At 39.1% G+C, this 27,569-nt stretch overlaps 1 protein-coding gene across 5 annotated transcripts in view; it reads left to right on the forward strand.

The window, feature by feature from the left end:
- Window positions 1-27,569, forward strand: part of CCDC141 (coiled-coil domain containing 141) — a 154,291-nt gene that overhangs the window by 85,071 nt on the left and 41,651 nt on the right. For all 5 annotated transcript variants that reach the window (XM_054044492.1, XM_054044489.1, XM_054044490.1 and 2 more), the window contains 10 exons: window positions 1,136-1,308; window positions 6,759-6,900; window positions 8,785-8,904; window positions 11,270-11,461; window positions 13,084-13,260; window positions 16,537-16,716; window positions 17,975-18,097; window positions 19,073-19,261; window positions 20,379-20,558; window positions 21,829-21,978. In XM_054044492.1, coding sequence (XP_053900467.1) covers window positions 1,136-1,308; window positions 6,759-6,900; window positions 8,785-8,904; window positions 11,270-11,461; window positions 13,084-13,260; window positions 16,537-16,716; window positions 17,975-18,097; window positions 19,073-19,261; window positions 20,379-20,558; window positions 21,829-21,978 — 1,626 coding nt within the window. The remainder of the gene's footprint in view (window positions 1-1,135; window positions 1,309-6,758; window positions 6,901-8,784; window positions 8,905-11,269; window positions 11,462-13,083; window positions 13,261-16,536; window positions 16,717-17,974; window positions 18,098-19,072; window positions 19,262-20,378; window positions 20,559-21,828; window positions 21,979-27,569) is intronic.

A 27,569-nucleotide genomic window follows, 5' to 3' on the forward strand; every position in this document is an offset into this window, starting at 1 on the left:
ATTTTCACAGGATGGGAAAAAAAAATGCCTGCCCAGCTTTAGATTTGGTCTTACATGTGGAACTTAGTTAATGATTCTGTTGATAATGAATTTGCTAGAACAGAGTTTAGATCTTAGACTGATACTTGCATTGATTCTGCAGTGCTAACATAAGTAGAAAGTAGTAAAAATTTAGTTTTGTTACTAAAGGCAGTTTATGATTCAATACACAGTGCAATAAGATCTCTTGGGTAAACATATGATCTCTTGGATCACTTTCTGTAGTACTGCACTAAGCATTTTCTTCATAATTGTCACTACAACCTAATCCTGGGATCATGTCCTAGGTCCCAGTGTTAGAGCAATTACACTTTTTTTCTGCTTTGTTAACTGAGTTTCTTCTGAGGTTGCACAACTACAAAATATCTACTAGCAGAGAATATTTCCCTGGTACGGTAAAGCCAATTATGGGCATTTTGGACTTGGCACATTTCTATTTATCTAATAATATTTGAGTATTAACATAATCTTTTCTTGCCAGTGTCTGCTGTCTTTTTTAAGTCATTGTGCCCCATTTGCTCCTTGCCTGTGGAATAGGAACTTCTGCTTGTGCAGTGGGAAAATAGAGAATATGAATAATACCAACTTCCTGATATGGAAAATTTATGTTTCCCCTGTTTCTCAAAATAAGAGTTCAGTGGGACTTAACTCTTGTATATACCCTGGATTAATTTTAAACACAAAAAACACAGGATTTGTAATAAATTTGGGTCTATGCATCATATACTTTTTGATGAGCATGCCAAAGTTCCAGTAATACATGGGGTTCTAAAATATTTTCATCTGCATTGCTCAAGCCACTTTGGCTGAGACTCAGAATCACACTGGTCTGATTATTTCTAGAAAACAGATTCTGCTTTTAAACTCAAAATCTGATCCTGCTCTCATGGACTCCCACATAACTCTGTAGACTTCAGCAGGGTTACACCTGTTTATTCCTTTGTGTACTCTAAATGAGATCAGAATCAGGCCCTAAATTAAGTTAGTGATGTTCATTTTTGAGAAAATATTGAGTGTCCATCTAATATATTTGCTTTGTACAAAATAAATGGATATTATAAATAGAAATACTGAAAAAGTGTGTTTCATTTGGCAGGCATTTGATGTTCTTGGAGGTATTGAAGCTTACCTTAAGCTCCTTAACTCAGAGGGTTTAAGTTTGCCTATCTTGGCAATGAAGCATGAGGAATTACAGGGAGAAATTAAAGACTGCACAGCTGATGCTTTGCAGAAGGGAAAAGCCTTAGTTAGTAAAGGAGATTCCCACAGGTGAGTAAAGAGTGCTCTATTGCTCCATATTTTTCAACTGTTTCAGAGCTTCCACTAACCTGATCGAGGATAAAAACTCATTTAGGGCCAGTCTGTGCCCAGTAACTCTTTGTGTATGGGGCTAGGTCTCAGTGGCATGACTGAGTCCGCAAAATTTGTCATTATTATTTTTCACTGATATCATTTGAACAGATTGCTCTGTCTCCTGTCAGAAGTTTTTGGGTTTTTTTAGAACTGTATACACTATAACATCAATTATATACATTAAAAGCTATATTAGTGCATGTGGCTGCAGTTATGTCAGGGAAATATTTAGGAAAAGACAGTCTGGTCAAGATAAAATAAAATAAAATGTCAACAGATGGTCATTTTTATAACCCCAAATGCAAATGCCTACCTGTATATTAAATTTAATAATTAATAACAGATGAACATAATACATATTAAGCTAAATGTAAGAATATGAACAGTTTCTCTGCTTCTTAGTGACCTTCATTTATTAATAAAATAACCTTTCTTTTCCCCCATCTATTGTTAATAGCAAGAATGGTGTAACTCTATGGACCTGAGTGGAGTTACTCCTGGTTTACACTAGTGTAACTTGGATTAAAATCAGGTTGTTTCCTATTCTTCACAACTTGGTAGGAGATTGATGTAATGGTAATTAGCCCCATTCCAGGGCTGAAGAAAGCTTTGCTTCAGTGGGGGACTTCAAAATCTATGTAGGAACTCTCTTCACTTCAGGATCCTGTGCTATCACTTACAAACAAACAAACAAAACCCTAGCAACATTGCACTGACTTTCATCCAGAGGGGGCCCTCTAGTCCTACTGCATTCTGTGAGTAGCTCCCACTGGAGTTATTTAAAGCTTTGAGCCAGGCAAAGAGGGCCTATAATAAGTTCAGTGACTTTACTCATGACACACACAGATGATTTTATTGTTCTTCTTGCTGTTTTAACACCTACTGGTATTTAAACAGATAAGCAGAATAGAAGAGAGGGTTTTCCTCGGCTTGCTTTCATTTCAGTGGTTTTCTTAAGCCAGCAGCAATCACAGACCCCAGTGGCAGCAGATACAATGCAAACAGTATTCCACATTGCATGGCTTTCTAACACAGCATTGATTGATGGTATGGAGTCTGCAGACCTTGTGAGAATGGATCCATAAAATCACTGAAGCCATTAACTTTCTCTTTTTTAAACGTATTCACTGTGTTTGAGTACTCTGCTTCAGACTAGAAGCCCATGTCGCAGTGCTGGGATATTGAAACCCCAGGACAGGTCGAGAAGGAAAGTTACAAATTGACATGAAGTAATTGTGTTAGAGGTTTGTGGTGAAATTAAATAAAAATCCCCCTGTATAGGCAACACTGATAGCAGCAGTGCTAATATGTTCTACTGTTTGCTGTAGGAATGTGCCCTTACTGAAAGAAGACAAACTCTTTTCCAGGGACATCTAGTTAAAACTTCTCATATCCAAGTTAACCATCCTTTATGGTATTAATATTTTAGTTTTTGAGCATCCAAAATTGTGCTCGACATTTTACAAACAAATAAGAAAGATGTGGTTCCTGTCTAGAAGACTTTATGATTTAAATATGATAAAACGCAACAACTAAGAGCAACAACCAATATGTGTAGCAAAGGTTAAAGAAACAGAGTCACAAGAGGTCACTCGAGTTAATTATACACATCTTAATAGTTTATCAAAATATGTACAATTTGAATATTGAAAATTTCCATATCCTAGCTTTTAAACAAAAACAGACACCTCCCACTTCCTCAAAAAAGAAAACAAAAAACACACGTCTTCTGTTTTTCCTCCTTCCCCTGCTGATTTCCCTCCAATCCTGACAAGTTCACTCACTACCTAGTTTTAATCTTCCCCGCACTGAGTCAGCCTTTATTTATGCTCTATCATCATCCATTATCTGAGACCAAAGTGATCAAATCCAGGTGCCAGACTCCTAAATCTGCATTTGGGCACCTAAATCAAAGTAGCTTGGTTTTCTCAAAGGGCTGAGTACCTGAAGCGTCCATAGATTTCAGTGGGTGCTGCAGGTGCTTAACGCCTCTTAAAAGAGAGCAACTTTTATATAGATGCCTAAGTATGGGTTTGGGAACTTAATTTTTTAGGCATCCAGGTTTGGAAATGTTGGTCTAATACACTAGCTTTCTTCTTTCAACTTCCCCAACATACACTCCAAAGAACAGCTCTCAGAGTCAGGAACTGATGGCATCAGAGGGGTGCACAGAAGGTGCCACCTTTATGGTGCTCCTGGCGGCCAGTCCTGACATGTGTCATCTTCAAGATAAGTCACTGCCCCCAGAAATATTTTGAGCTCTAGCTAACATGATGCTTCTGAAAGGAGAGCAGGGAAGTCTTCCCTCTTGGTCATTATGAAACCAATGTGCTATTGGAGGTGCCATCTTTCAAATGAGACATAAAGCTGAGTTCTGACTACTCATCTTAGGAGACTGGCTAGTACTTATAGAAACTGTCCTGTCTTAGGTGATCTGAGTCGCTAAGGGCCTATAGGAGTGCTGTGTCAGGAAAAGGGAGAGATTTTTGGTGGGATTATGTTTGCAGAAAGTAGGTGATGAGTGCTTCTCCCCACCCACTTGAGGTAAGATCCTTTAGTTACTTGGTGTTCAGCAGAGAAAAGGATTTGGAGATGGAAGGGGTCTTAGTTGTGACAGGTGAGTGAGAAGACTTAATGGGAGCTAAGGTAAGGACACTGCATGGAACAGGAGAGAGACAGCAGCAGAGCTCACCTGGCTTCCATCATTTACCTTAGAATCTTGAAGACATGTACTCTTGTCTTTATGGTATGGACTTTAAAGGTTCTATGAAACTTTCAACAAGTGTTCAGGGTGATAGCCCCAAGTTTCAACTTGTGTAATTGTATTCCTTCCTAAATTCACTCTATTCATTCAACTGGATATACAGTATTCTTCCTATTTTCCTCTCTTGGGCTGTTGTCGAGTGTCTCTGTCCTGTGTTAAACAGCAGTTACTACATTTCAGTCCAGAGATGGCTTCTTTACTGTGGTGAGTGAAATGATCCCTGTATAGGCCATATCATTTTCAAAGTATTTTTGAATTCTTCAGTATGAGAGTCCTAGGGTGAAATCCTAGCCTCAGGGAAGTCTATGGGAATTTTGCCATTAGAGTCAATGGGGCCTGGATTTCACTTCTAGAGTCCTGGCTAGAGCCAAACTTAATACAATATACTAAGAAACCAGGTTTTCTAAAATAAAACATTGGGAGTCAAGGACAGAGAGTAGAAGGGGAAGGAAATTTTAATTTCCCATCAGAAAGACAGTAAAAATAAAGGTCCAGTTAGGGAAGGAAATATAAAAGAATGACCAATGCAAGAGGAGAAACAAAGAGACAGTGTTTTTACAGAAACATACATGGGAATCTCTGTTAGGACTTAGTGCAGCATGTGGGTATTGAAGAAGTTTAGTCGTATGTTTAAGTGGCTGCTTTGTTATACAAAGGAAAAGAAAGGTGTATTCTGCTAATGTAATAGATAGTTAGCTGTCAAGTGCTTACCATCTGCTAAGAGGAGCAGCCAGTAGAAATTTATGTGGAATTTGAAAGCAGGTTACAGCTCCCTGGAAGAGTAATTGGAACAGAATAGTAGAGACTGTGCCAGCAATGCCCCTCTGCCATGTACATTGGCCAAATCCCCCACTTGGTAAGGCAACGCCCATCTTTTCATATACTGTGTATATATACCTGCTACTGTATTTTCCACTCCATGCATCTGATGAAGTGGGTTCTAGCCCACAAAAGCTTATGCCCAAATAAACGTGTTAGTCTCTAAGGTGCCACAAGTACTCCTCGTTGTTTTTGCTGATACAGACTAACACGGCTACCCCTCTGAATCAAATAGATTAAAAAATCCAATTCAGATTTTTGTGTCAAATGAGACAATTGGTAGAATATAGTTACTGATTTCATGTGAGTTTCCATTTTTGAAATTAAAGCCTGTTGAAGATTCAGTTGCACTGTAGCAAATGCATTTTATATTAACTCAAAACTTCTTCAATCAATTAATTTTTTTTCTATTAAGAAAACCCTCATCATCATCCTGGCCAGTCTGCTTGCCTATCAGTAGTTTAAGATTTTCCCTCATTTCATTGCTGATTAAACTCATTTTCACCAAGTCATAAATTAATTATTTGTATTAAAGGTATGCAGAATCAGTAGTACTTTCCAAGATTTTATGAAGCTCTAAGTAATCATCTACAGGAGGTATAACCTTAATCTCTATTAGTATTTGAAGGAGCTGCACTGATAAATTAAAAGGAATATCTCTTCTTTAAGAAATGTTGAAATAGAGGGACAACTTTTTGTAAACTTAAGGTTACACTGAAAAATAAGAGGTTATAAGTATGATGAGAAATTAATTTGCAAAATTCTAAATAACTTATTCCATAAATAATGTCCTTTTTGCGATCTTGGATTTTCTATGGTCCACATTTTCTCACCAGATTCAGTCTAATGCCATACTCCATGGCATTAGATAGGCATGGTTGATCGGGTATTCCTCAACTTCAATCAGGATGAACTTGGTCTTCTGAATCACTGGAACTGGCCGTATATAAATAGTTGAATTAAGATAAGTACATTAGGAAGTCAGCAGAGATTAAATTGACAAAGTTCACACTTTAGAAGTATTCGTCTTCTAAATTTTGGATTCATTTATGTATTTATTTATCTTTGTCAGAGACAACTTCAATAATAAATTAATTAATATGAGTATTAATTCTTTTTTATGCACCATCTTCAAATCCTAATTCTATGTGATGACTTGTTTACAATTTGGAGAGAACTGCCTCAAGCATTCATATTATTGCGAATTGGCACCCTGGTGCTTAAATGTTTCAGATTATAAAACAATCAGTGCTTTCTCAATTGATTTATTCTACACTTCTATTCAAAGTTTAATCTTTAAACAAATGTTAGCTTAGAGTGTGGAGGGAATGAGATGACAAGTTTTGTGCACTTACTATAAGAAAATTGAAACATTTGGAGGCAAAGTAAAATATCCTTTTAAAAATAGAAATCTAAGCCAGTTGGTATGTCAGATATTTTCAATTGTTCATGTTTCATTTCTCTCCCTTCTGCTCAGTTCCCTTAGGGCCAGAATCTACCTTACTCCATAGGTAGTGCAACTGAAATCATTGGGATTAACAGTGCAAGTAAGGGTATCTCCGTCTGAGCCTTACTTATGCATTGAATGTGAAATAATTTGTTAGGAAATGTCATTTCTCTTTTATCTGCATTATTACTGTTACGTTTTTTTAAGACTTGAATTTTTAAAATCTTGCTAAATCATTTCTGATATGAAACAGAAGAGCTATTTTTATTCACCTACTGTCATCTTGTTGGTGCACAAGCCAGGAAAAGTTTTAACAGCTGTATTGTTCCAATTTAGCTCTTGGATGACTGGAATTCAGGAAATGATAGAATATGTTCAGAAAAGAGTGGATCAACTAATCAGACAGTGTCCTGCTTACAAAGAACTTGCTTTAAAGAAACAAGGGCTCACTGCCTCACTAGAAGATTATCTAAAGAAGGTACATTATAAAAGGCATCCTCATTAATGTATTCATGCAGACTGCATTGAATTTCTGTACTATAGCTGTTAGAACATTAGATTGCGCTTCTGGCTAAATAATACCAAATAATGTACTTAGCTGGTAGAGAGGATAGGTGAATTGTACCTATGAAATGCTTAGTGCATCTGTAGGCACCAGTAAACTTAAATGCCTTGCTCTGAAAATGAAGCTGATTCTATAAACACATTATACCTATTAAATAATAAATCATGAATTTGCTTTAATAATGAGCCCTTTGTTTTGGCAAAGATGAGCAAGCAATCCAGGACTGTGACTTGCATGTAGGTTTTCAGCATTCTTTATATTTTTTTCCCAATTTTGTTTTGTGGACAATGAGAAAGGAGGCGAAACAAACTTGGGGGACAATAGGAATGGGGATTGTGAACCACAGCACAGGTGATGTGATTTCTTTGTGCTGCCAAAGGAAAGTGTATCACATTCACAATAACAGCTCCTTTTACTCATTAAGGAACTGATCCTGAAAGATACTGAAAGCCTGCTGAGTGTCTTCAGCTCCCTTTGGCCTCTGTTATGTTACATTAGAGCTAGAATAGGCACTTAGGGCTTCCCTTTGACCCTATGTGCCTGTTCTACCTCTAATGCAATATAATATTTGTAGCAAGGTTCATAGCAAAGATATCCCAAAGTGCAGACCAAAACAGTTAAATCATATTTAATGATTCAATAATTATTCAATATGCAATTTGACATTTCATAATGTACACATGATGCTTATAGTGAACTGTTCTGAATCAAATGGGAAGAAGTGAATTTGCTATCCATGGATTCCTTTACACACATTTTCTATAAATGAGGTTTCGGGATATTGGAGCATGATGAATATACTGCATAGTTTAAATAGTCTAGAAGAAAAGACTGGTATCTGCTGTTGGTCTCATACAAAAGGCCTCACTAGAAAAACGTGAATCTAAATCAAATGAATTCTCTAAATGTAACTATTTTTGACTTCATCATTTTTAGACCCACATTTTCATATGTGGTCTCTGATTCTGGGTGCCTCAGTTTTGGGCACCCCACCTCAGACACCCAGAATTCGAGGACATTTTGAACATTTGAGCCAAAAGGTCTTAGCTTTTCTCACAGAATGCTACCTAGTGTCTCATCCTCCCAAGTAAAACACTTCCCATTGCAACCTCCCACTAAAGCCAAGCATTCTGAAGGATCTGGTGCTAAATTACGCTCCCTTTGACACATACAGTTCCTGGACCAAATTCAGAAGCCCCATTTTAAAATGGATGGTAGACGTGAATTCACATTCTTAGCAGTGGCTATGTATACCACATATAGAGTCCTCTGCAGCTGCTCTTCATGACCTATCCTGTTGCCAGCATGCATGCATAACTCTTGTTGTCATTAAGGAAGTTATGTGCACATATCTGCATAAAATAGACATTTTAGATTGCTAGAGAAGTTTTAAAGATGTTTTTTTTTTAAATGTCCTAGTCTATAAAACAAAACTTTTTTAAAACATGAAGTATCTTGAAAGTATTAAGTTGAAGGCAGTAAATTCTTATTAAAATAACAATGCTGGATTAATTAGGGATAGAGAAAAACAATTTAGATAAAATGAGAGAGCGCAGGCATGAATCTTTGTCCCAAGTGCAAACCAGACCTTTTAGTCAGATTTGAAATAGTTAGAAGAATTTGGTTGGTTGGCTGGCTTTTTTGTTTTTGGTATCTTCTGTATTTCCTGAAATCAAAGTGGTGAAATGCCAAGAGCTAAGTCTGTTCCCTCACTTTGTTCTATTCAAGTTTGTGTTTTTATAATGCCTAGTGATGTAAATTAATATAATTATGTATATATTTTATTTTTAACTAAAGGTATCATTGTCAATTAAAAAAGTCAGTCCGATACTTGAAATCAGTATGGATCCTGGTTCTTGTTTGACTGAGTCAGAGAAAGTTTTGAACGAATACCTAGAACTGTCTAATCAAGCTAAGGTAAAAAAAAAAAAAAAAAAACTTTTCATATGCTATTACCCTAAGTATTTTTAGACACAAATGTATACTTTAAAAATTCCAAAATTGCTGAGATGCTCAGCTGGGGATGGGCATATTTCCTTAGAAGGAAAATAAGTCCATTCTCATCTCAGCCCTATCTTTTTTAGTATCATCCTATCCTCTGTTAGTATCTCAAGACCCAAACAAAGTCAGATTTTAATACTCTTGGAAATGTCATGTACTTGATGTATATCACTGATCCACCAACTTTTGGGGTGTCAAAAATTACATGTTCAAGAATGTGGACATCAAAAATTCCAGTTGTGAGATTGTCTCTCCCACTCAGGTTCCTTCATGCTGGGTGAAAGAGCTGGAATGGTGTAAAAGCCCAGGTCCATGCACAGGTATTGTAGAGACAGCCATAAGGCTGCCTTCCAAGAACCCCTGCAGCACGAATCATTGCAGGGAGGCTGTTATAACCAGATAGGCCCCAGTGCCCCACAACATACAAAAGGGGCTTTAAAGCTACTTTAGCACTCCCCCAACCCCCACCTGCCCACTTTCTGCTAATCTGTTGGAATCTCACCCCAGCTTCATATTTCAAGGCTAAGATGGGAGCTCTTTAAAAATGCAGCTATACATATTCTCTTTGGAACTAGTCCCAATTTGAGCATAATTCTGAAAACTCAGTATCTTTGTTGTTCATTTTCCTTGTTGTCTTGTACCAGTTTATATAATCCAATAAGTAGCACTGAAACTAAAATTCACATACAAGCAATTCTGAAGAGCATTCAGCAAGAATATAAAAATACCAGAAGCTTTGTCAGAGCCATTCTTTGTGGCAAATGAGCATGAAATAATTTTTGCCAACATTTCTGCTCAATTTGTGTAACACTATTCTGATGCGGATATTTCCTTTGCCTGTTGTGATCTTTCTCTAGAAACTGTGTAATGTGCTTTGACTACAGTATCCTCGCCACCTACCCATTCCTTCTATGGAATTTCACAGGGTATATAGCTTGCATTCTGGCTGAGGTTCAGAGATAAATATACCATGTGCTATGAATCCAAAAGATGGACGAAAGTATCCAAAGCTATCTTAGGCCTCTAGATATAGAAATATATGCATCAGACACTTTTCCTACAATAGTTCATAGTTCTGATGCCATCCTCACAGGTGCAGTTTTGGATGATAACATTATGCAAGCAGGACAATAATTCCATATATTCACATTTTAAAGTATTTATGTATTTTTTGAGAAAAATTGGGATCCAGAAGTCATTTGAAAAACACATAAGCAAAAACCTCTGATTTGTTTCCTGAAATGATTTACCATCATGTTTGCCAGAGTTTTCACATTTAAGTGAAACCCTGGATCCTTTCAATGCGAGGGCTGTAAATGCTAGCTAGGCTTTTCACTAGGGTTGGATTTTATTCATGACCATTCTTATGTGTTCTTGAGAACGAAGTGTTGCTGTCAAAGTCCTTTCTGGCAATTTATTCACTAGATTCCATGTAATATCAAACCAATATCTAACTTGAGGAAGAGGTGTTTCAGATTTTATAGGGCCCACTAGAAAAAGTAGGTGTAACACTTGAGTAAAACATTTGTGCTTACCCAGAGTTGTGAGCTAACACAGTAGAGCTGAAAAACAGAATCCTGGCTGATTCTACCAGTGTGGTGGTAATGTCCAGGAAATCTGCACAACCAACCCACAGAGAGGAGGGATAGCTCAGTGGTTTGAGCATTGGCCTGCTAAACCTAGGGTTGTGAGTTCAATCCTTGAGGGAGCCATTTAAGGATCTGGGGCAAAAATCTGTCTGGGATTGGCCCTGCTTTGAGCCAGGGGTTTGGACTAGATGACCTCCTGAGGCCCCTTCCAACCCTGATATTCTATGATTCTATAAGATACTACTGGGTTTGGGGAGTGGAGATATGATGTGCTGTTTGGTCCCTGTTCTGATTTTGGGGGCTTGCAGATTTGCACTGCATGGGAACTTATTGACCATACTCTTGGTTGTGGGTGGCACATCCCTTTCCTCTATCAGTGTTCCCAGGTGCAGAATTTCCATTGCTTTTTTGTCAAGTGGCTACACTGATTTTAAATATTCAAACCCACATTTTTTCCATTTAAAATTAGCAAATTTTATTATGTTCAGGCTTTGTGTTTGGTTTCAAAACTGTCACAGGAGGTGGATGTTTAGCTTTGGCATTTAATGTACATTTTGAGTTGTTCCTTTGCTATCTAGGTGGGTGGGTTAAACAGAAAGAACCAATACTACCAGAAATTAACGTTAGGATGTGAATTTTCACGAGCCCTTTCCAGTCACCATATACTGTGTTCTATGTTTATGCCCTCACAGGAAACATCACATGAACTGGAAGCAGCTGTGAGAATTATTAATGAAGTGGAAGAATTTGAACCTGCAGAGGTGGCAGCTTTCTCTAGCAAAGCTGATCTTCTAAATGAAGAACTGACAACACTTAACAAAAATATTAGTTCAAAACTAGATGTTCTAAAAGCTTATGTGGCATTTTTAAAGTCAGCGAAGGAGGTACAGATTCCCTACTGAATTACTGGACTTCATTCTGTAATTTTACAAGAAGGAGAGAGAACAAGGGTTTTGTCTAGCCTAAAATAGGATCTAGGGTTGCTATGCCAGGGAAGCTCTGCAGGCCTCCTAGCCATAGGTGGCAAGTTATATTTGCCCGTGGTGCCCATGCTCCACCAATATTCAAGAACGTGAGCCTGGCTCCACCAATGTCTGGGCTTATATTTTACATACATTTTGATGAAAACAGTATCTCTGTTCACAATTGTCCACTGAGCATCAACTTGAAGGGCACACTTAACCTTATTTTCATAGGCGAAGGAACTAAGGGTGCGGAGGGTGCTGCAGCACCTCTACTTTTTACATGGGGTCCCAGCTGCTGCCCGGGGCTCCGCTGCCGGCCCCGCGCCCAGGGTGGAGGGAGTGGATGGGGTAGGATATATATCGGCTTACAAGACAGGTGTGGGGGGCAGGACTTGGACCCGTTCTGGGCACCACCAAAAATTATACAGACTTGGCACCCATGCTCCTAGCTACACAGCCTATAGACTGCAGTCTATTCCAAATGAGGTCATTTTCCTCAGATAGGGCCTCAATTAAATCAGTGCAAGAACTGTGTGTAGTCCAGCCCTGGTCAGTAAATTTACACAAGCATAAGGATTTGCATGTATGCAGTTTTTGCACTGATTTAACTACGTTGGTTTAAGACACCAATGTAGTTAAATAAGTGCGCCCCCTCATGTGGGCATCTATATAAAAGTGCTAACATTGGTACAGCTTGCCTCAGTAAATTAACCAAAACCAAGTTATGTGATATAATTTCTTTATATTAGTATAATTCTGTCCACACTAGGATCTGGTTTTTCTACCAATGTAATTAAATTGGTAGAAAAAAACAATTTAGTTAAATTGGTGCAAAAAATGAGTTAAAATGATGCAAGTGTAAACCACTCCAGTTGAGACCATAATAAGTCCCTTCATTTCTAACATGCATTTGGTAACTGATAAACCTGGGCTAGGGATAGAACTAGGGTTTTTTGGATCCTTGTTTTTAAATACTTTAACACTATTAACTAATATTTTCCTCGTATGTTTTAAACTAAAATGAGAACAGAGGTGGAACTGGATCTTTTAGATAAATTTGGCCATAGTAACTAAGCTCTCAATTCTAGTGACACTAATTAAGAACAAGGTCACATTTACTTGTTCATATCCTAATGTTTGACTGTCAGTATTTTTTTGTTTGTCACATGTGGTGTTGTATTTATCTAATGTTAATTTTTGTTACTTCACATTAAATGGAGCTAAGCAACTTACAATGTTTACATAATAGATGACAGACATTGAACAAATTGCTAACAACTTAAAAACATATTGCTCTGTGCTTAGAAGCTCTCGTTGAATAATAAACTTTTCACTTCAGTCCCTAGCCTATTTGCCAGCTGTTAAAATAGGTTTCTGGGTTACTTAACACACTTCTGCTTGTTTTATGATAGTCCAATTTTCTGTAGAGGAGGATGTGGTTTAAAACATGGAAAGCATTCATTAATGTATTACTCAAATCTACCACCACGTCTGATTTTAGAGATTGAGGCCTGTACTTTTATTCTTGCATTTCTCTGCAGGTAAATGACCAAGCTCAAAGTCTGAAGGAATTCTATAAATCTGAGCCTGTGCAAACAGAGAGTGAAGCTGAAAACAAGACTGTGATTGAGTCAGCTGATACTCAGTGGCCGATCGTTTTAAAGAAGATTCTTTCCACTCAAGATATGGGGCATGATTTTATTAATTCATTAAATATGGTGAGACTGTAGTTCACTGAGTTATCACTGTAGCAAGGATTAATTGTTAAATTCACAATCATAACTTCAAATATGCACTAAACTACAATAACCACTGACAGATTAAGAGTAGATCTTGGATCCTACTCCCATGCCCCAAGGAGCTTGCCCAGGGCACAGTATTTCTATTGTGTGTCACGGGGTTGTGGGGGGGGGGGCGGAATTATAATTAGAGCTGAGTAAAATTTGGAATTTCCATCTGTGGGAAATTATGACACTTTATTTATTTATTTATTTATTTATTTCCATTTCAAAATGAGATTGATTTTTTTTTTTTTTTTTTTTTGGCAGCACAGAAATTCTAAAAAAATTTATTTGGAAATGGCAAAACATTTCATTTTAACATTTGCAATAGAAACAAAACATTTAGACATTTCTGAAATTGAAATGTTTCAATTTGTTTTGTTGAATTCACTCCAAAGGCTCCTTTTCAAGTGAGATCAACATTACACAGCATTTCCCAAGCATATTGCCTTATGAGAGGCATAGTTTGGGTCCCCCGTTGTCTCCTATGAGCCCGTCTCCTTGGAGGACTATCTATGTGTCCATGCTGCATTGTGGAGGATGAAGTCCTCCAGGGAGACCAACTCAAAGGAGACGGTGAGGGACCCAAACTACACTTTCCATAAGGCAATGCTAGTAAAATACCCTTTAATTTTTTTAACTGATTTGAAACCAAATTTTTTGGGTCAACTCAATATAACAAAATATCTTGATTCAGGCTGAACTGACCCAAAACAAAATATTTCATGTTGATTTTCTCATCAGAAAAACTAATGTTTTTAGCAAATTTGAAAATTTTGATTCTGCAGAAACTGCATTTGCTATCAAAAAATCATTCCCATGGAAAATTCCTGACCAGCTCTAATATTGATGTCATGGCTGTAAAGCAAACACAATATTGATGGCTCCAACCGTAATAACAGTAATGTGGTTAAATTGGGAGGAAATTCTTAGGTGAGAATTATTTTTAACTTGAAATTTCAAAGGAAGTTAAGGCAGCTTAAACATTTTATCACCACCTAATTCTTGTAGATTGATCTTGCAGAATTTGAAAACATTCCATTACAGTACAGTAGGGCATGCCTGGATATGTAACCCTCTTCAGGCCATGCAGGAATTGCTAGCAAGTGACCAGCTGATCCAGCTGTGTATAAGGATAAAATGCATTTGTAGACCATTTAAAGGTGAAATCATCCCTCCCATCCCATGCAGAATGTGAGTGAGGAAAGCTAGGTCTGCACCACTCAGCCCTCTTCTGCACCTTGTGGAGGGCAATTGGCATATCTGGGATCTGCATGAGTAGGCTGGACACTTGGAAGCCAGGAGCAAGAGCAAGTAGGCCAGCCGTATGTAGTTTAAGCAGAAAAGATTATATAGCTTGGGATGGTATTATTTCTCCTACTGAGGTGCCTTCTGAGAGTCCCAGGGGCCACCACAGTCAGGATCCCTGTTAGCATGATTTTGATGGAGCTGTGCCATCTGGGGTTGTGGAAGCACAGGGTCTCCATGCGAATAACCCTGGCCTTCTGCAGATCACTGATCCTTTGTCAGGTTTGTGGGCTGGCCCTAACTCCTATTCCACTGGGGATGAAGCAAACCGCACCCATCAAAGGAACAATAGGGGAGGAATTCTGCAAGGAGATCCTCATGGACATTTTCTCCCAAACCCCCTTCTTATGGGTTTCTCCAGAGGAGGAAAAGTTTCAGGCCATTGGTCTTTAAGTGAAGCACTGACCTCCAGATTGGATGCCAGGCAATGCTTAGTTCTGGCACTGATATGCTGTGTGGTCTGAGCAAGTCATGTTAGGCTTTTTGTGTTTGTCTCCATGCAGAAATTAACACTTCCCTACATCACAGGGGGCCAGCGAGGATGAGTATTTGTGCAATATTTTCAAACTAAGAAAGCACTAGATGAGTGCTAGGTGGGGGTATGATCAATTCAACTCTAAAATCTTTTGTGAGTGGAGGCAGTGTGGTACAGTGGGGCGGGTCTGAGGCTGGGACTCAGGAGACTTGGGATCTAGTCTTCACTCTGCTGGGTGACCTTGGGAAAGTCATTTTACTTCTTTGGGTCCCCTATCCAATCAAGTGAGGCTTGTCAGCTATGGCATACAGTCCACCTAAGAGAGGGAAAATTCTCATTTTAAATCAAGAACATTCAGCCTGGCCAGACAGTTTGTAAAAGCGGTGCCAATCCTACATGCTCTACAAGACTGCACTGCTGACTCCGGCTAACAGGACAAGGCCAAGCAAGCACAAAAAGTTTTGTGATTTAAATAAAATAACCTTTTAGAACTGTTTTTTCACAGACACATTTTATTCACATTAGACTCTCATATTTCTATTTGTGCAATATACAATTTACTCTGCATCCACTAAGAGGCAGTCTGTACTAGTGGAAAATATGAAAATACTTTTTAGAAAAATGGATGATAGAACTGTCTCCACACAGTTTATCCTTGCTGATGTTCTCTCCGATATTGCCTCTTCCAAGACTTAGATATTGCTGCCAACATGTCTTCTGCTAATGTGGTCCTAGTATATTCTTGGGGGGTATATTATAAATCTTTATCAGTGTCTGATATAATTTACACACAACAGCCTTCCTCAGAGGAAAAAATCTGGGCTAGAGTTGGGAAAAGAGTAAAGAGAATTACCAAGTTTTCTATGATGTCACTGAGGTGAGTCCTCCAAAAGACCCCAAAGACAAAAAACCCACAAGTACTGAATACGTTTGCCTCATTTTATCCCACAAGGATTTCAGCCTGTGCAAAGGGAACCACAACTAAAGATAAATAAGTAGTTCCTCCTTCAGTCCCATTCAATCCTTTGCTGAACATTCCAACAACTGTTTGAATTAATGCCAGTGTTGGTGGTTTTTCTGATGTTGAACACTGTCCATTAAGAATTGGCTTGAAGACGCCACCTGATTTTGCATGGCAATCAAGCAGTCATTGGAAGGCGATAATTCTTGGTCACTGCTGAACCAAAGAACCAGCCTCCCATGTCCAATGTTCACTCCCTTCAGCCACCCAGTCCTCTATAACCACTGCATTTTATACACACACAAACAACCAGGAATTTCCAAAATGCTTATGCTGGATTAGACTGCTTGTTTTCTGCTCTCTTTTAAATTTTGTTGAGGGAAAAACTCTAAATTTGTTTTGTATTCTTGTAAAAAATGTGTTATTCTCTTTGGGGGAAATGAAAATGCATTTATCATTTATTTACCAGGTGAATAAGAATTTTATATTAAAGTTGGAAAACGTTGTGCAAGTAACTGAAGATACTATTGACAAACTAAATAGAGAAAAGGAAGAGCTGACAGACCTGTGGACAACATGGAAGCTCCATGTCAATCAAGAAAAGTCCATCAAACAACAATGTTGGAAATTTAAAGAGCAATTTAAAAAAGTAAGTGAAACATATTTGAAGAAGACAGTTTTGGCAAACATTTCTGCATCATTAATAGTCTGAAATTATCACTTGTCAGTGGTTCTCTCACCACTTAATTCTGCAGATTATGCAACAGAGATCACCCTATGGACTACATCCTTTAATATCTCCAACTTTATTTTCTGCTACTGTTGAATGAAACATGCCGAAAATTCTTTCCATTTTTTAATTGTTTTTCAATATTTAATTGGTTGTAATTTCAAATTTTGAAACAGTTTCAGCCAGCTCTGTTTGCTGCAATAAACTGCTTGATTTTTCTAACATTTTTGTTTTGTGCACACCATAAAATTCTGCTGAAGACAACATTTTGAGAACCACTGTTTTATATAGTGCATAGCATTAACTTTGGGTGTGTGAATGGAATCTGATACCACTACTGCATTTTAAGCTTACAAATATTTTGTTGAAAGAGACATTGTTAGAAAAAAAAAAGTAGAATGTTTATAAATGTTATGGGTTTCTTCTTAGTTTTTTTACAAGCACATTACAATTTTCTAATCATGTATTTGTATTGAAAAGAAGAGCATTTAAATTTACCTTGCCAGACATCACACATTTATTTCTCTGGCATGATTGTGGCTGAATGGTTACTTCATCTGTATTAATTACTTCCAGTAAACCAAATCCTAGTTCTGTGAACAAAGCCAGAGTAAATGGGCTATGCAGTGGTTAATGAGAAAAGGATTTTCTCTAGCCCAGGGGCAGATTGCAGATTACTTCAGCAGCTACAGTGATGGCTGCAGCCCACTATGTGACCAGTATCGCATGTTTTAGCCAGTTCATCTGACTAACTGTTTATCCACTGATACCCCCAACCTAGTTATTGCTAAACCACTCTCCAAGCTCTTGCAGAGAAAGCTCTATGGGTTCCATTGTGTGTCGCTTTTCCAGCCCCCCCTCACCCTAGTTCAAGTGAATCTCTCCAGCTGCACTGTGCTTAGACTCTTCAGTAGCCCTTCAGAACATCAGAGGATTTGCACCAGAGAGAGAGAGAGATTTATAATTTTAAAACAAATTTAGGACAGGTGACAGCTTCCTTTACATTACCTTTAGAATCTGCCTTTTTTATAGGTGTAATATCACTCTATGGAATTCTACTGACAGAACTTAGATGAGTTTTTTTTACTTTATTTACAAAAATGAGCTTTTAAATGAAATGGAAATTATTTAATGCAGATAAAAATGTACTCGTGTGTTGTATCACTATTTCTTCTAGACTACTCATAACTTAATGATTCTTGAGGAGGCTCTCAGACCTGCAGCAGTTGACCTTGGGAGTAACCTTCAGATTTTTTTAGAACTACAACAAAAATTTAATCAAATGAAACAACAGTTTCAGGTGAGAAAACAGATTGGATTGGTGAGATCCAAAGTGAAAGAAAGTTCTTTGCAAATCCCTGATCCTGCAAAGAGTTACATTTACATTGAGTTCAATGAGGCTGTGCACAGGAAAAAGTCTTTGCAGGATTAGGCTTTACATTTTATACTCTATATAGGGTTGTGATGCAAACTGTCTTTTGTGGTGTGTAAACGCCTCAGAATGTCACCTACAATATTAGCTGCACATTGGGAATGATGCACAAGGAAAGGCTGGATATACAGAAGAAAGACTAGTCCAGTGCACAAGGGCAAAAAAAGGAGAACATCCCAGCTCCATGCTTGGGAGTTGCAGAACTGCTTGGGGTGTTTCTGTATATGAGCTTCTTACCTTCTCCACATTACAACTCCTGAGTCCAGGAAAGTCTCTGTCTCCCATTCCTCTCATTCGTGCTCTTCAGGCTTGTGGCCCACCTCTCATGCCTTCCAGCATCCAAAAGACCTCCTTGCTTCCTAGCAAAGCACCCCTATTTGCCACCTCTAAACTCCAGATCCTAGGGTGACATTCATCTGTGAATTCTCTAGTATCCAACGAGTTAATATCTATCTGAAAATGAGAAAGGAGTGTCAATACTACAGGAAGATCCCTTTTCATTGTATTTTGTTCCCTGCAGTTCTTGACCTTGCTAGAATCCTGAAGTACAAAGGAAATTGAAAATTTGGGAAACAAAAAACTAGATTATCCACAGCTCGAAATGCAGACTGGTCCAGACATTCCTAACTGTAGGAGTTTATGGATCTGAGGTTTTGTTTCAGATCCATTTCTAAAAAGTTCAGGTTCGCGTCTAGAAATGAGCAAAGACTCAGAAGAGCATTGAGAAGAGGATAGCATTTTTTTTCCTAAGATGGTTTCCCCATCACTAATTTACATTTGATGAAATAATACATGAAAAGTAATTCCTGCAAATCTGAATAATGCATTGTGTTTCTTTGCTAGCAACTAACTGCTGAGGTTGAATACACAGTAAAATTATCAGAATTGCTGACCCTAAAAGGAGTTCCTGTTAAAGAAAATTCTGAGAAAGTAAGTGAGCTTACTGATCTTTATCAGAGGATAAAAGAAAGGATGACAGAATATGATGAAATCTTCAACAAGTCAGTCAAATTCCATCATGTCAAAGAACAAGTAAGTATAATAATCTTTATCCTTAAAAATATATACCTTTTTCCTGTTGCAACTAATTTCTTTTTGTTTCTGGTACTACCTGTCATCTTTGTTTTGCCCCTGTCATAACTATAAAGGGAAGGGTGACAGCCCTCCTGTGTACAGTACTGTAAAATCCCTCCTGGCCAGAGACTCCAAAATCCTTTTACCTGTAAAGGGTTAAGAAGCTCAGGTAACCTGGCTGACACCTGACCCAAAGGACCAATAAGGGGACAAGATTGGTGGGGGGAAGGCTTTTGTTTGTGCTCTTTGTTTTGGTGGGAGTTCGCTCTTGGGACTAAGAGGGACCAGACATCAATCCATGCTCTCCAAATCTTTCTGAACAAGTCTCTCATATTTCAAACTTGTAAGTACAGCCAGGCAAGGCGTGGTAGTTTTATCTTTGTTTTCTCAACTTGTAAATGTACCTTTTACTAGGGTGTTTACCTCTATTTGCTGTAACTTTGAATCTAAGGCTAGAGGGGGGTCCTCTGGACTCTTTAAGTTTGATTACCCTGTAAAGTTATTTTCCATCCTTATTTTACAGAGATGATGTTGACCTTTTTCTTTAATTAAAAGCCTTTTTTAATAACCTGATTGATTTTTCCTTGTTTTTAGATCCAAGGGGATTGGGTCTGGATCCACCAGGAGTTGGTGGGAGAAAGGAGGGGGGATGGTTAATTTCTCCTTGTTTTAAGATCCAAGGGGTTGGATCTGTGTTCAGCAGGGAGTTGGTGGAAGAGTCTCTCAAGGCTACCCAGGGAAGGGAGTTAGCTCATTGGGAGTGGTGGCAGCGGACCAGATCTAAGCTGGTAGTTAAGATTAGAAGTTTTCATGCAGGCCCCCACATCTGTACCCTAAAGTTCAGAGTGGGGAAGGAGCCTTGACAGGCCCAAACTAAAAACATTTAACCACCTGTGGGACTGAACTGAAACTCTGGATCTGAAATCCTCTGAAATCTGGTGAGCTCAAACTCTGGATCTAAATCACAAATTCTGTGCCTCGGGCCTACCCCTACATATTTTATTATGTTAACATATGATGGTGAGGAAGAGAATAGTATAACTTCCTTTAACAAATTATTTCAAACATATTCCAGCTGGAATGTCTCAAAAAATCAGGAGAACTGGAGATTCCTGAAACAAGTGAGATCCCTGATGATGCACACCAAGCTAGAGTCCACCTTGCTAATACTCAGGAAAAATATGCGCATATTGGACATCTGTATAAACTGGCTCTTACCCTAGGAGTGGACAGCCTTTCTGCAGTGCAGCATCCTGTAAGTAATATCTGAAGATCAGTATATTTAGCATTGCATATAATAGCTTGAATCATTAGAGCTATTTGACTGACTTCAAGATGTGCATACAACACATTAATGCCCTGGGGGAAAACTAATACATAGCATGAATAACTATTCTAAAAGAGGGCAGAAAAATAGAAAGCAAAATGGTTAAGCATTTTCATACTTTTTTTTTAAATGTATTTTTAATGTAGTGAATCTGATTTTGTCTGCAGATTTTTCTTTTGCATCAGACTAAAAGAAGTCTTCAACAACAGTGGAGCTTACTGCTTGCAGTCCCACTAACTTTATGAATCATTGTGGTGCAGAGAAAACATGTTTAGTTTTTCAGAAATCTCACTATTTTGTTTGTTTTTTAATTATGAGTTCTGTGAATACAGTCAGTGTTGGAGGGAGGGGAGGGAAAATCTGCTTTCTTGCTCCCTGATATTCTTTGTGCAGGTCAGGTCCTAATAGCTGATTTCTTGACAGCTACTAAAGTATGTAAGTTTTAGACTCCTGCTACTTTTTAAAGGTGGTTTTGCATCCGTATTCTTTTATAAACAAATTATGGTGAAAGAACAAACAGGGAAATATAATAAAAATGTCATCTTATTAGTAGATTCTAGCCTTCCTCCAGAGACTAATTTTCCTAGTGAAATGGGTATTGTTTTAGGAAAGCATTATTCCTTCCTGGCAAGATTGTCACTTGCCCTATATATTTGCGCAAGGGAGGAAAGGGGGCACAAAGCACTCCCATTCTCCCCCTCCACACATTATCCACGTTACCAGTCTGCACATGGGAGGGAGGGAGCAGGCTCTAAGGTGCCACTACTCCCCATAGATAGGGGATAGGGGACTGGCCAGAACCTGGGGGACACCACAGAATATTAGGGTTGGAAGAGACCTCAGGTTGTCATCTAGTCCAAACCCCTGCTCAAAGCAGGACCAACAGGGCAGGAATTGCAACTCTGAACCACAGTTCCTGTCCTAGACTGTTTCTGGGGAGGTGCAGCCACGTTTCCCCTTTCTATAGGCTAGGATCAATGCCTTAATCTAGCCCTTAATGGTTAATGGTACCCACACTGGGATAGATATTCTTTCTCTGAAATAATTTTATTTTTAATTGACTAAGTCAAAGTTAAAGCAGAAACGTTTTCTGTATTTTAAACCATAAGCAATGTCATAAGAGTTAGGCGTTTGCTATGTTGTGTAGGCAGCAGATCCAGCTCATAATTATTTCATTTTGTACTCTCTCTTTTCTTAGAACTGCTTTAATATTTCTGTAAAGACTCTACAGCAGGAGCTTGCTACACTGGAGTGTGACAGCATTAACTGGAGAACCAAAGCAGATAAGTATGAGGAGGAACTGTCACACAACTGCCAGTACTGCACAAGTAGAGAAGAGATAAATGAGGTCTGGTGAAAAGAACAGATTAAATTACTAAAAACTGTTGTGTCCTATAATGTGTGTTATGGCTTAGGTATTCCCACAAATACCACATACATATACAGTAAAGTTGATTTTCATCTTAGCAGCAGCTCTTGATCCATATACAAGTAAAATCTATGGCCTATGTTTAAAATCCAACCCTGTATTCAAATCTACATTAAGTTACTATTCTGACATTAATGGTTTTCACACACAAAAAGAGGGATGCAAATATAACAGCTGCACTTTCTCAGGTTCAGATGTGCAGCATAGCTCTTATCTAAATCTGGTTTAGTTCAGTTGCTTGGGTTTATAAATGTCTTTAAAGAAAAGCCTCAAACAAATGCAGTATTTTATGTATCATGTAACTGTACTGTTGTTCCTCACATTAAAAAGAATTATTGGTATTATAATTAGAGGTTTAAATGTGACCTGCAAAGGATTTTTTAAATGATTTTTTACCAACCCCTCCTTTTTTAATTGTGTATAAACAAGACCAGAAGGCATTCATTAAAAAAGACAAAACAAAACACTTAATCATTTTTTTATTTTAGAAATATCAGAATGTCAAATCTGATCTTCCCTGGGTCTTAGAGGAATTTTGGGGGCCTCAGCTATGTGGTTTGACACCTTAAATTGCAGCAGTGTTGAGACTTTAACAGGACATCCTTTCAGCCAAGCGTTCATTAGGCACTGAAGTTAAACCAAAACATAGAAAGAAAGAAAAACATTAATCAGTCTGACTAAAAGTCACTTAGCCTATCAGTTGATCCATTTGCAATGTCACTATTTTGCCAGTCACCATAGTATCGTCCAGGGTAGAAATATCTTGGATTTTGACTGTAAAAAGCAAATTTTCATTACTTTATTTTATTTTAATTTTTAACAAAAACCTTTCAGGCTTTCTTTATACACCACAAAGAAACTAAAGGGACATAAGATCCATGTATTTTCCCCTGGCAGGTCACCTTTAACCGAGTCAACAAACAAATTTAAGGTTCATATTTCCAATGTGCTATATTACAGTTAGCTCTTTTAAAATAACATACATGCTGCTTTGAAAACTTTTATCCTGTGTTCAGTTCTGGACACCCTACTTAGATTGTAAGCTCCTTGTGGCAGGGGCCCAGTTCTTTGTTATGTTTGTACAGCACCTAGCACAATAGGGTCCTATTCAATGGTTAGGGCTCCTAGACACTATGGTAATACAAATACTACTAATAAATAATAAGAATAAAATATCCTTGCATATTTAACAGAAATAGCGGTTCAATTATAAACAACAAAAATGAATAGAGGTTTGATAGATTGAAAGGACTGAGAATGAATAAGAGGGGACAAGAAAGAGTATACATACTAATGAATGGTATAGAGAAGATAAATGTGGCACTCATATTTACCCTGTTCTCATCAAACTTGGTAACATTTAAAACCAATGAATGAAAAATCTCTCTGACACAACACATTACAGAGGTCAAGAAGGTTAGGATTTTAAAAATGGGTTAGCCACTCAGTGTAGATAATGATAACATCCACAGTTCGTTGGGTAGCAGTCAGAGCAAAAATCAAAATTAGGAAGAAATTGACATAGGTTGAAATCGGTTAATTGAAATAGGTTAATCTATAATTGTCTATTAAAGGGAATCTTGTACATTTTTCAGAAGGGCTGGTTGAAAATTTTCCATTGAACTGTTTTTCAGCAGAAAATTGGGGTTTTGATTAAACGGGGTTTATTTATTTATTTATTTATTTATTTTTAAATGCCTACTTTTCAGGGAGAATTTCAGTATTGTTATTGAAAAACTGAATGCCCCCAATCTGAAATATTTTGATTCTGAAGTAACACTGTGGTTCCTCATAATAGTTGTAGTTCGGGTGCCTCATGCTCCCAGTCTCTTCTGTGGGTCAGGTTCCCCCCTGGACTTCATCCCCCATGATACACTGCAGCCAACTGCCAGTATGAACCACCTCTCTTCAGAATGGGGCAGGGGAGATTGGGGTACATCATGGGAGATGTAGTCTGACCAGGGAGCCCATCCTAGAGAGGAGAACAGCAGCACAAAGCATCGCAGCAGCACTTCACAAACAAAATATTCCAGGTTTCAGTCAAAATATTTCTGATTTCAGTTTTCTGCTGAAAACTGAAGATTATCTGCAGGGGGGAAAAAAACATCCCCCAACCAGCTCTGCATCTAAGACCAGCCAGAGACAGGTTATTGGACTAGATGGACTTCCGGTTTCATTCCTATGTTCCTAGGATTATGCCTTGATCACAGTATGGCAGAGGGGATGTGATTCCCTGCTAAGTAAAATGATATTTCTATTTATTTACTCTTTGGATTAACCAGAGAGAGCATGAGCAAGTGAGAAATTACTTTCATGCTCCTCTGTCCCCAAAACCTAAATGAAATAAATGTCAGTGCACTTGTTACTCATCAATACTCTTGAGTAGCTGCTTTGCAAAATACAGTCAACCCATTAGGTCCTCAAACCTAATGAAAACCCCCTGAAAAAATAATTACATGGTTATATTTTCAATTAAGGTATAAAAGTAGCTGGGAAAGTAGATTGGCTGACTGGGTTAATGCCTATCAGCCAATAGGCTAAGTGAATGTTGTATTTAATATAACTGAAATAATGCTAAATAGCCCCTTTGATGTCTGTCTTTAATTAGTTTCCATTTCCGTTATTACTTAGCACAGAGGATGTTTCAAATACAAATTCTGTACAAACGCTTAGATAATTGTACCTGAATACATGTTAATCCATTGCCACTTTTCTTCATTAAACATTTAAACTAAAACTACATAGATACCAAGTAAATCGATGACACTGAATTAGTTCAAGAAGGTAAAAGTTATGAGTTTGTTCTTAAGAGTTTTAAAATAGTGCAATTAATTATTTTAAAATGTATTTATTAAACATCAGTAATAAGGCTGATATTATTCTTAACAAGCACCCATATATCAAATAATAGTTCCTTTGCCACCTACCACATGTAAGCCAGTAAACATTTCACTTCATCTCTCAGTAGTAGGAAGCAGTTGTTAGTGCCTGTCAAACAGTACACTAACAGCAACCAGCTAACCTAATTATTTGCAGTTTACCAATCGGCAACACCAAATTTCAAATGTAAATTCAAAACAGTTTGTGATCAGCAATTTTAGACCCTACTGTAAACACTTATGCACATGCTTAACTTTAGTGTGATGAGTTTAACCATGTGTGTAAAGCACGTGCTGTAAGTGTTTGCAGGATCAGGGATTTATTGGTATCTGAAAGTGCTATATTCAGATCCGAAGCAATGGTGTATTTGTTTTTTTGTTTTTAAGACTCTGGTCTACTAGTAAAGGATCAATGCTCCTTTAAAAAGCAGGGAAAAAAAATTATGTTCAGATGTGTAAAACCAGATGTGCAACAGTCTTGCAGACAAAACAAAGAAATCTGTGTATTTTTTGTTACTTTTAAAAGAGCGCTTGCAAAGACAAAAACAAGAGCTCATGCCCTGTAAGCCTTTGTAATGTCTGAAGCAGGTGTCAAGGTCTTTTATCCCCTTTACCTGCCTACGTGGGCTACCTGCACAACTGGTCCGTGCACAAGAAGGGGACACAGCCCCTACAGAGCTACTGCTCCTCTTTCTACACGGGGGGCAGAGAAAGAATACAGGTGGAGCTTTGCATTGTCTCCCATCCCCACCCCTCCATACTACCCAAGTGCATCAGCCAGTATAGGCGAGGAAGTAAGTTGTGCTAGGTATGGGGCTACCCTGAACAAAGGAGAGCCAGGGTCTGAATTGTGACTCACTGATATGCTTTTAGGATAGTGCAACTATCTGCTCCCCTTACTCAGGCCTTGTGATAAGTCCAGGATCTAGCCCTGTGTTTAGCTAATGAACATGAAATTAAAAATAACTTAATTCTTTTTGCAAATTGACCTTTGCAAACAGGGCCAGCTCTAGGTTTTTGGCCACCTCAAGAAAAAAAATTTTTGGCTGCCCCCCACCCCAGCCCTGGGTTCTCTCTTCCACCCTCCCACCCGCACCCCCTGCCACCCCAGCTCTGGGCTCTCTCTTCCCCCCCCCCATCCACACCCCCTGCCGCCCCAGCCCTGGGCTCCCCCCCCACCAGTGATGACTCTGCCCGTTCCCCCCCTCACCTCCAGCCAGTCCGACACTGGCAGGGTCGGGGAAAGCAGCGGGGCTCCTGGACTGCGCCTCAGCCCAGGGTCCCTCCATCCAGGGCTCCCGCCTCCAGGACCGGCCGGGACCCGGGAGGGCAGAGCCGGGGGACCGCCCCGGCAGAGGGCTGAGGAGCCGGGGCAGGGTAGCCCCAGAGGGAGCGGAGCTCCGGAGAGCGGGACGCAGGCCCCGCATGACAGCGCCCCGCCCTCTATGGCCCCCCTGCTGCTGCTGCTTCTGGCCGCCTGCCATAGTCCCTGGGTGGCTCAGGCCGCTTCGCCCAACCCCGGCTGCAGCGCTGGGGGCAGCTGCCCTGCGGCACCTGCAGGTGGTTCCGCGTGCCCCGTTGGGTGTCCCCCAGCCTGAGTGTCCCCCGCTCGAAGCCTGCCTGGCCCAGCCACAAGGTGTGGGCACTGCTCCCCTGTGGCGCGAACCACAGCATCTACAGGGCGCCCCCCGCGCACGACGTGCTGCTGCTGCCAGGGCCGGCTCTAGGCGTTTGCTGCCGGAAGCGCGCGCACACACAAAAAAAATGGACAGAATGCTGCCCTTGAAAATGTGCTGCCCCAAGCATGTGCTTGGTTTGCTGGTACCTAGAGCCGGCCCTGTTTGCAAAAAAAAAAAAAAAAGAAAAGAAAAAAAAAAAGACCTTTCGCAGCTGGGAATAATTTTGCAATCCATCTTGCAGCTAATCTGTACCATAATGTACCTTGAACTGAGACTCAGCCCTCCCCAAGCCCCCATCTTGTTATATTCCTCAAATTTACAGGGAGTTATACTTTGGTGCTTGGGGCTCAATCCTACCAGGTGCTGAGAACTCCTGAGGGGTACTGAGCACCCTCAATCCATGAAGTCAGTGGGAGTTGAGGGTTCTCAGCACCTTGCTGACTTGACAAGATCCCAGTGCTAAAGTCATAACCAGTGATAAATTGAAGGGCATCTTTTTCCTCTCCCCATCTTCTAGCCAGCTTTGCTTCTGTTTGTTCCTTTGTCTCTATCCCTTTGAAAATCTCTTTTCAGCCACCTTCCCCTCTTGCCTATTTTCATATCCAGACTCCAGGAGGTTATGTGGGAGTGAAAAAGGAGAGGGGAATGCCTCATTGAAGTGCCTCCGGAAGAATCTTGGATATGAATGAAAAATGTTTTTCTTAAACTTTACAGTTAACAAAAACATTTTTAAAGTGGCTTTATGCCTTGCTTTTAGTGTTTGTTTTGTGCTTCTTGTGTGATAAGTCTTAGCAAGTGGTAGCAGCCATCCCCCTCCTCCACCATCATTCTCCACCTATGACACAGGAGACTATAGTTAGGAACAGCTGCATGAATAAGGACTATGAGACTATGGTCAGATCACTATGTGATAAAGTTCCATTAAACCAGGAGGCTGAAATCATATAGGTAT

This window comes from Malaclemys terrapin, chromosome 11 (genome assembly GCF_027887155.1).
Source record: "Malaclemys terrapin pileata isolate rMalTer1 chromosome 11, rMalTer1.hap1, whole genome shotgun sequence".
Lineage (NCBI taxonomy): Eukaryota > Metazoa > Chordata > Testudines > Emydidae > Malaclemys > Malaclemys terrapin.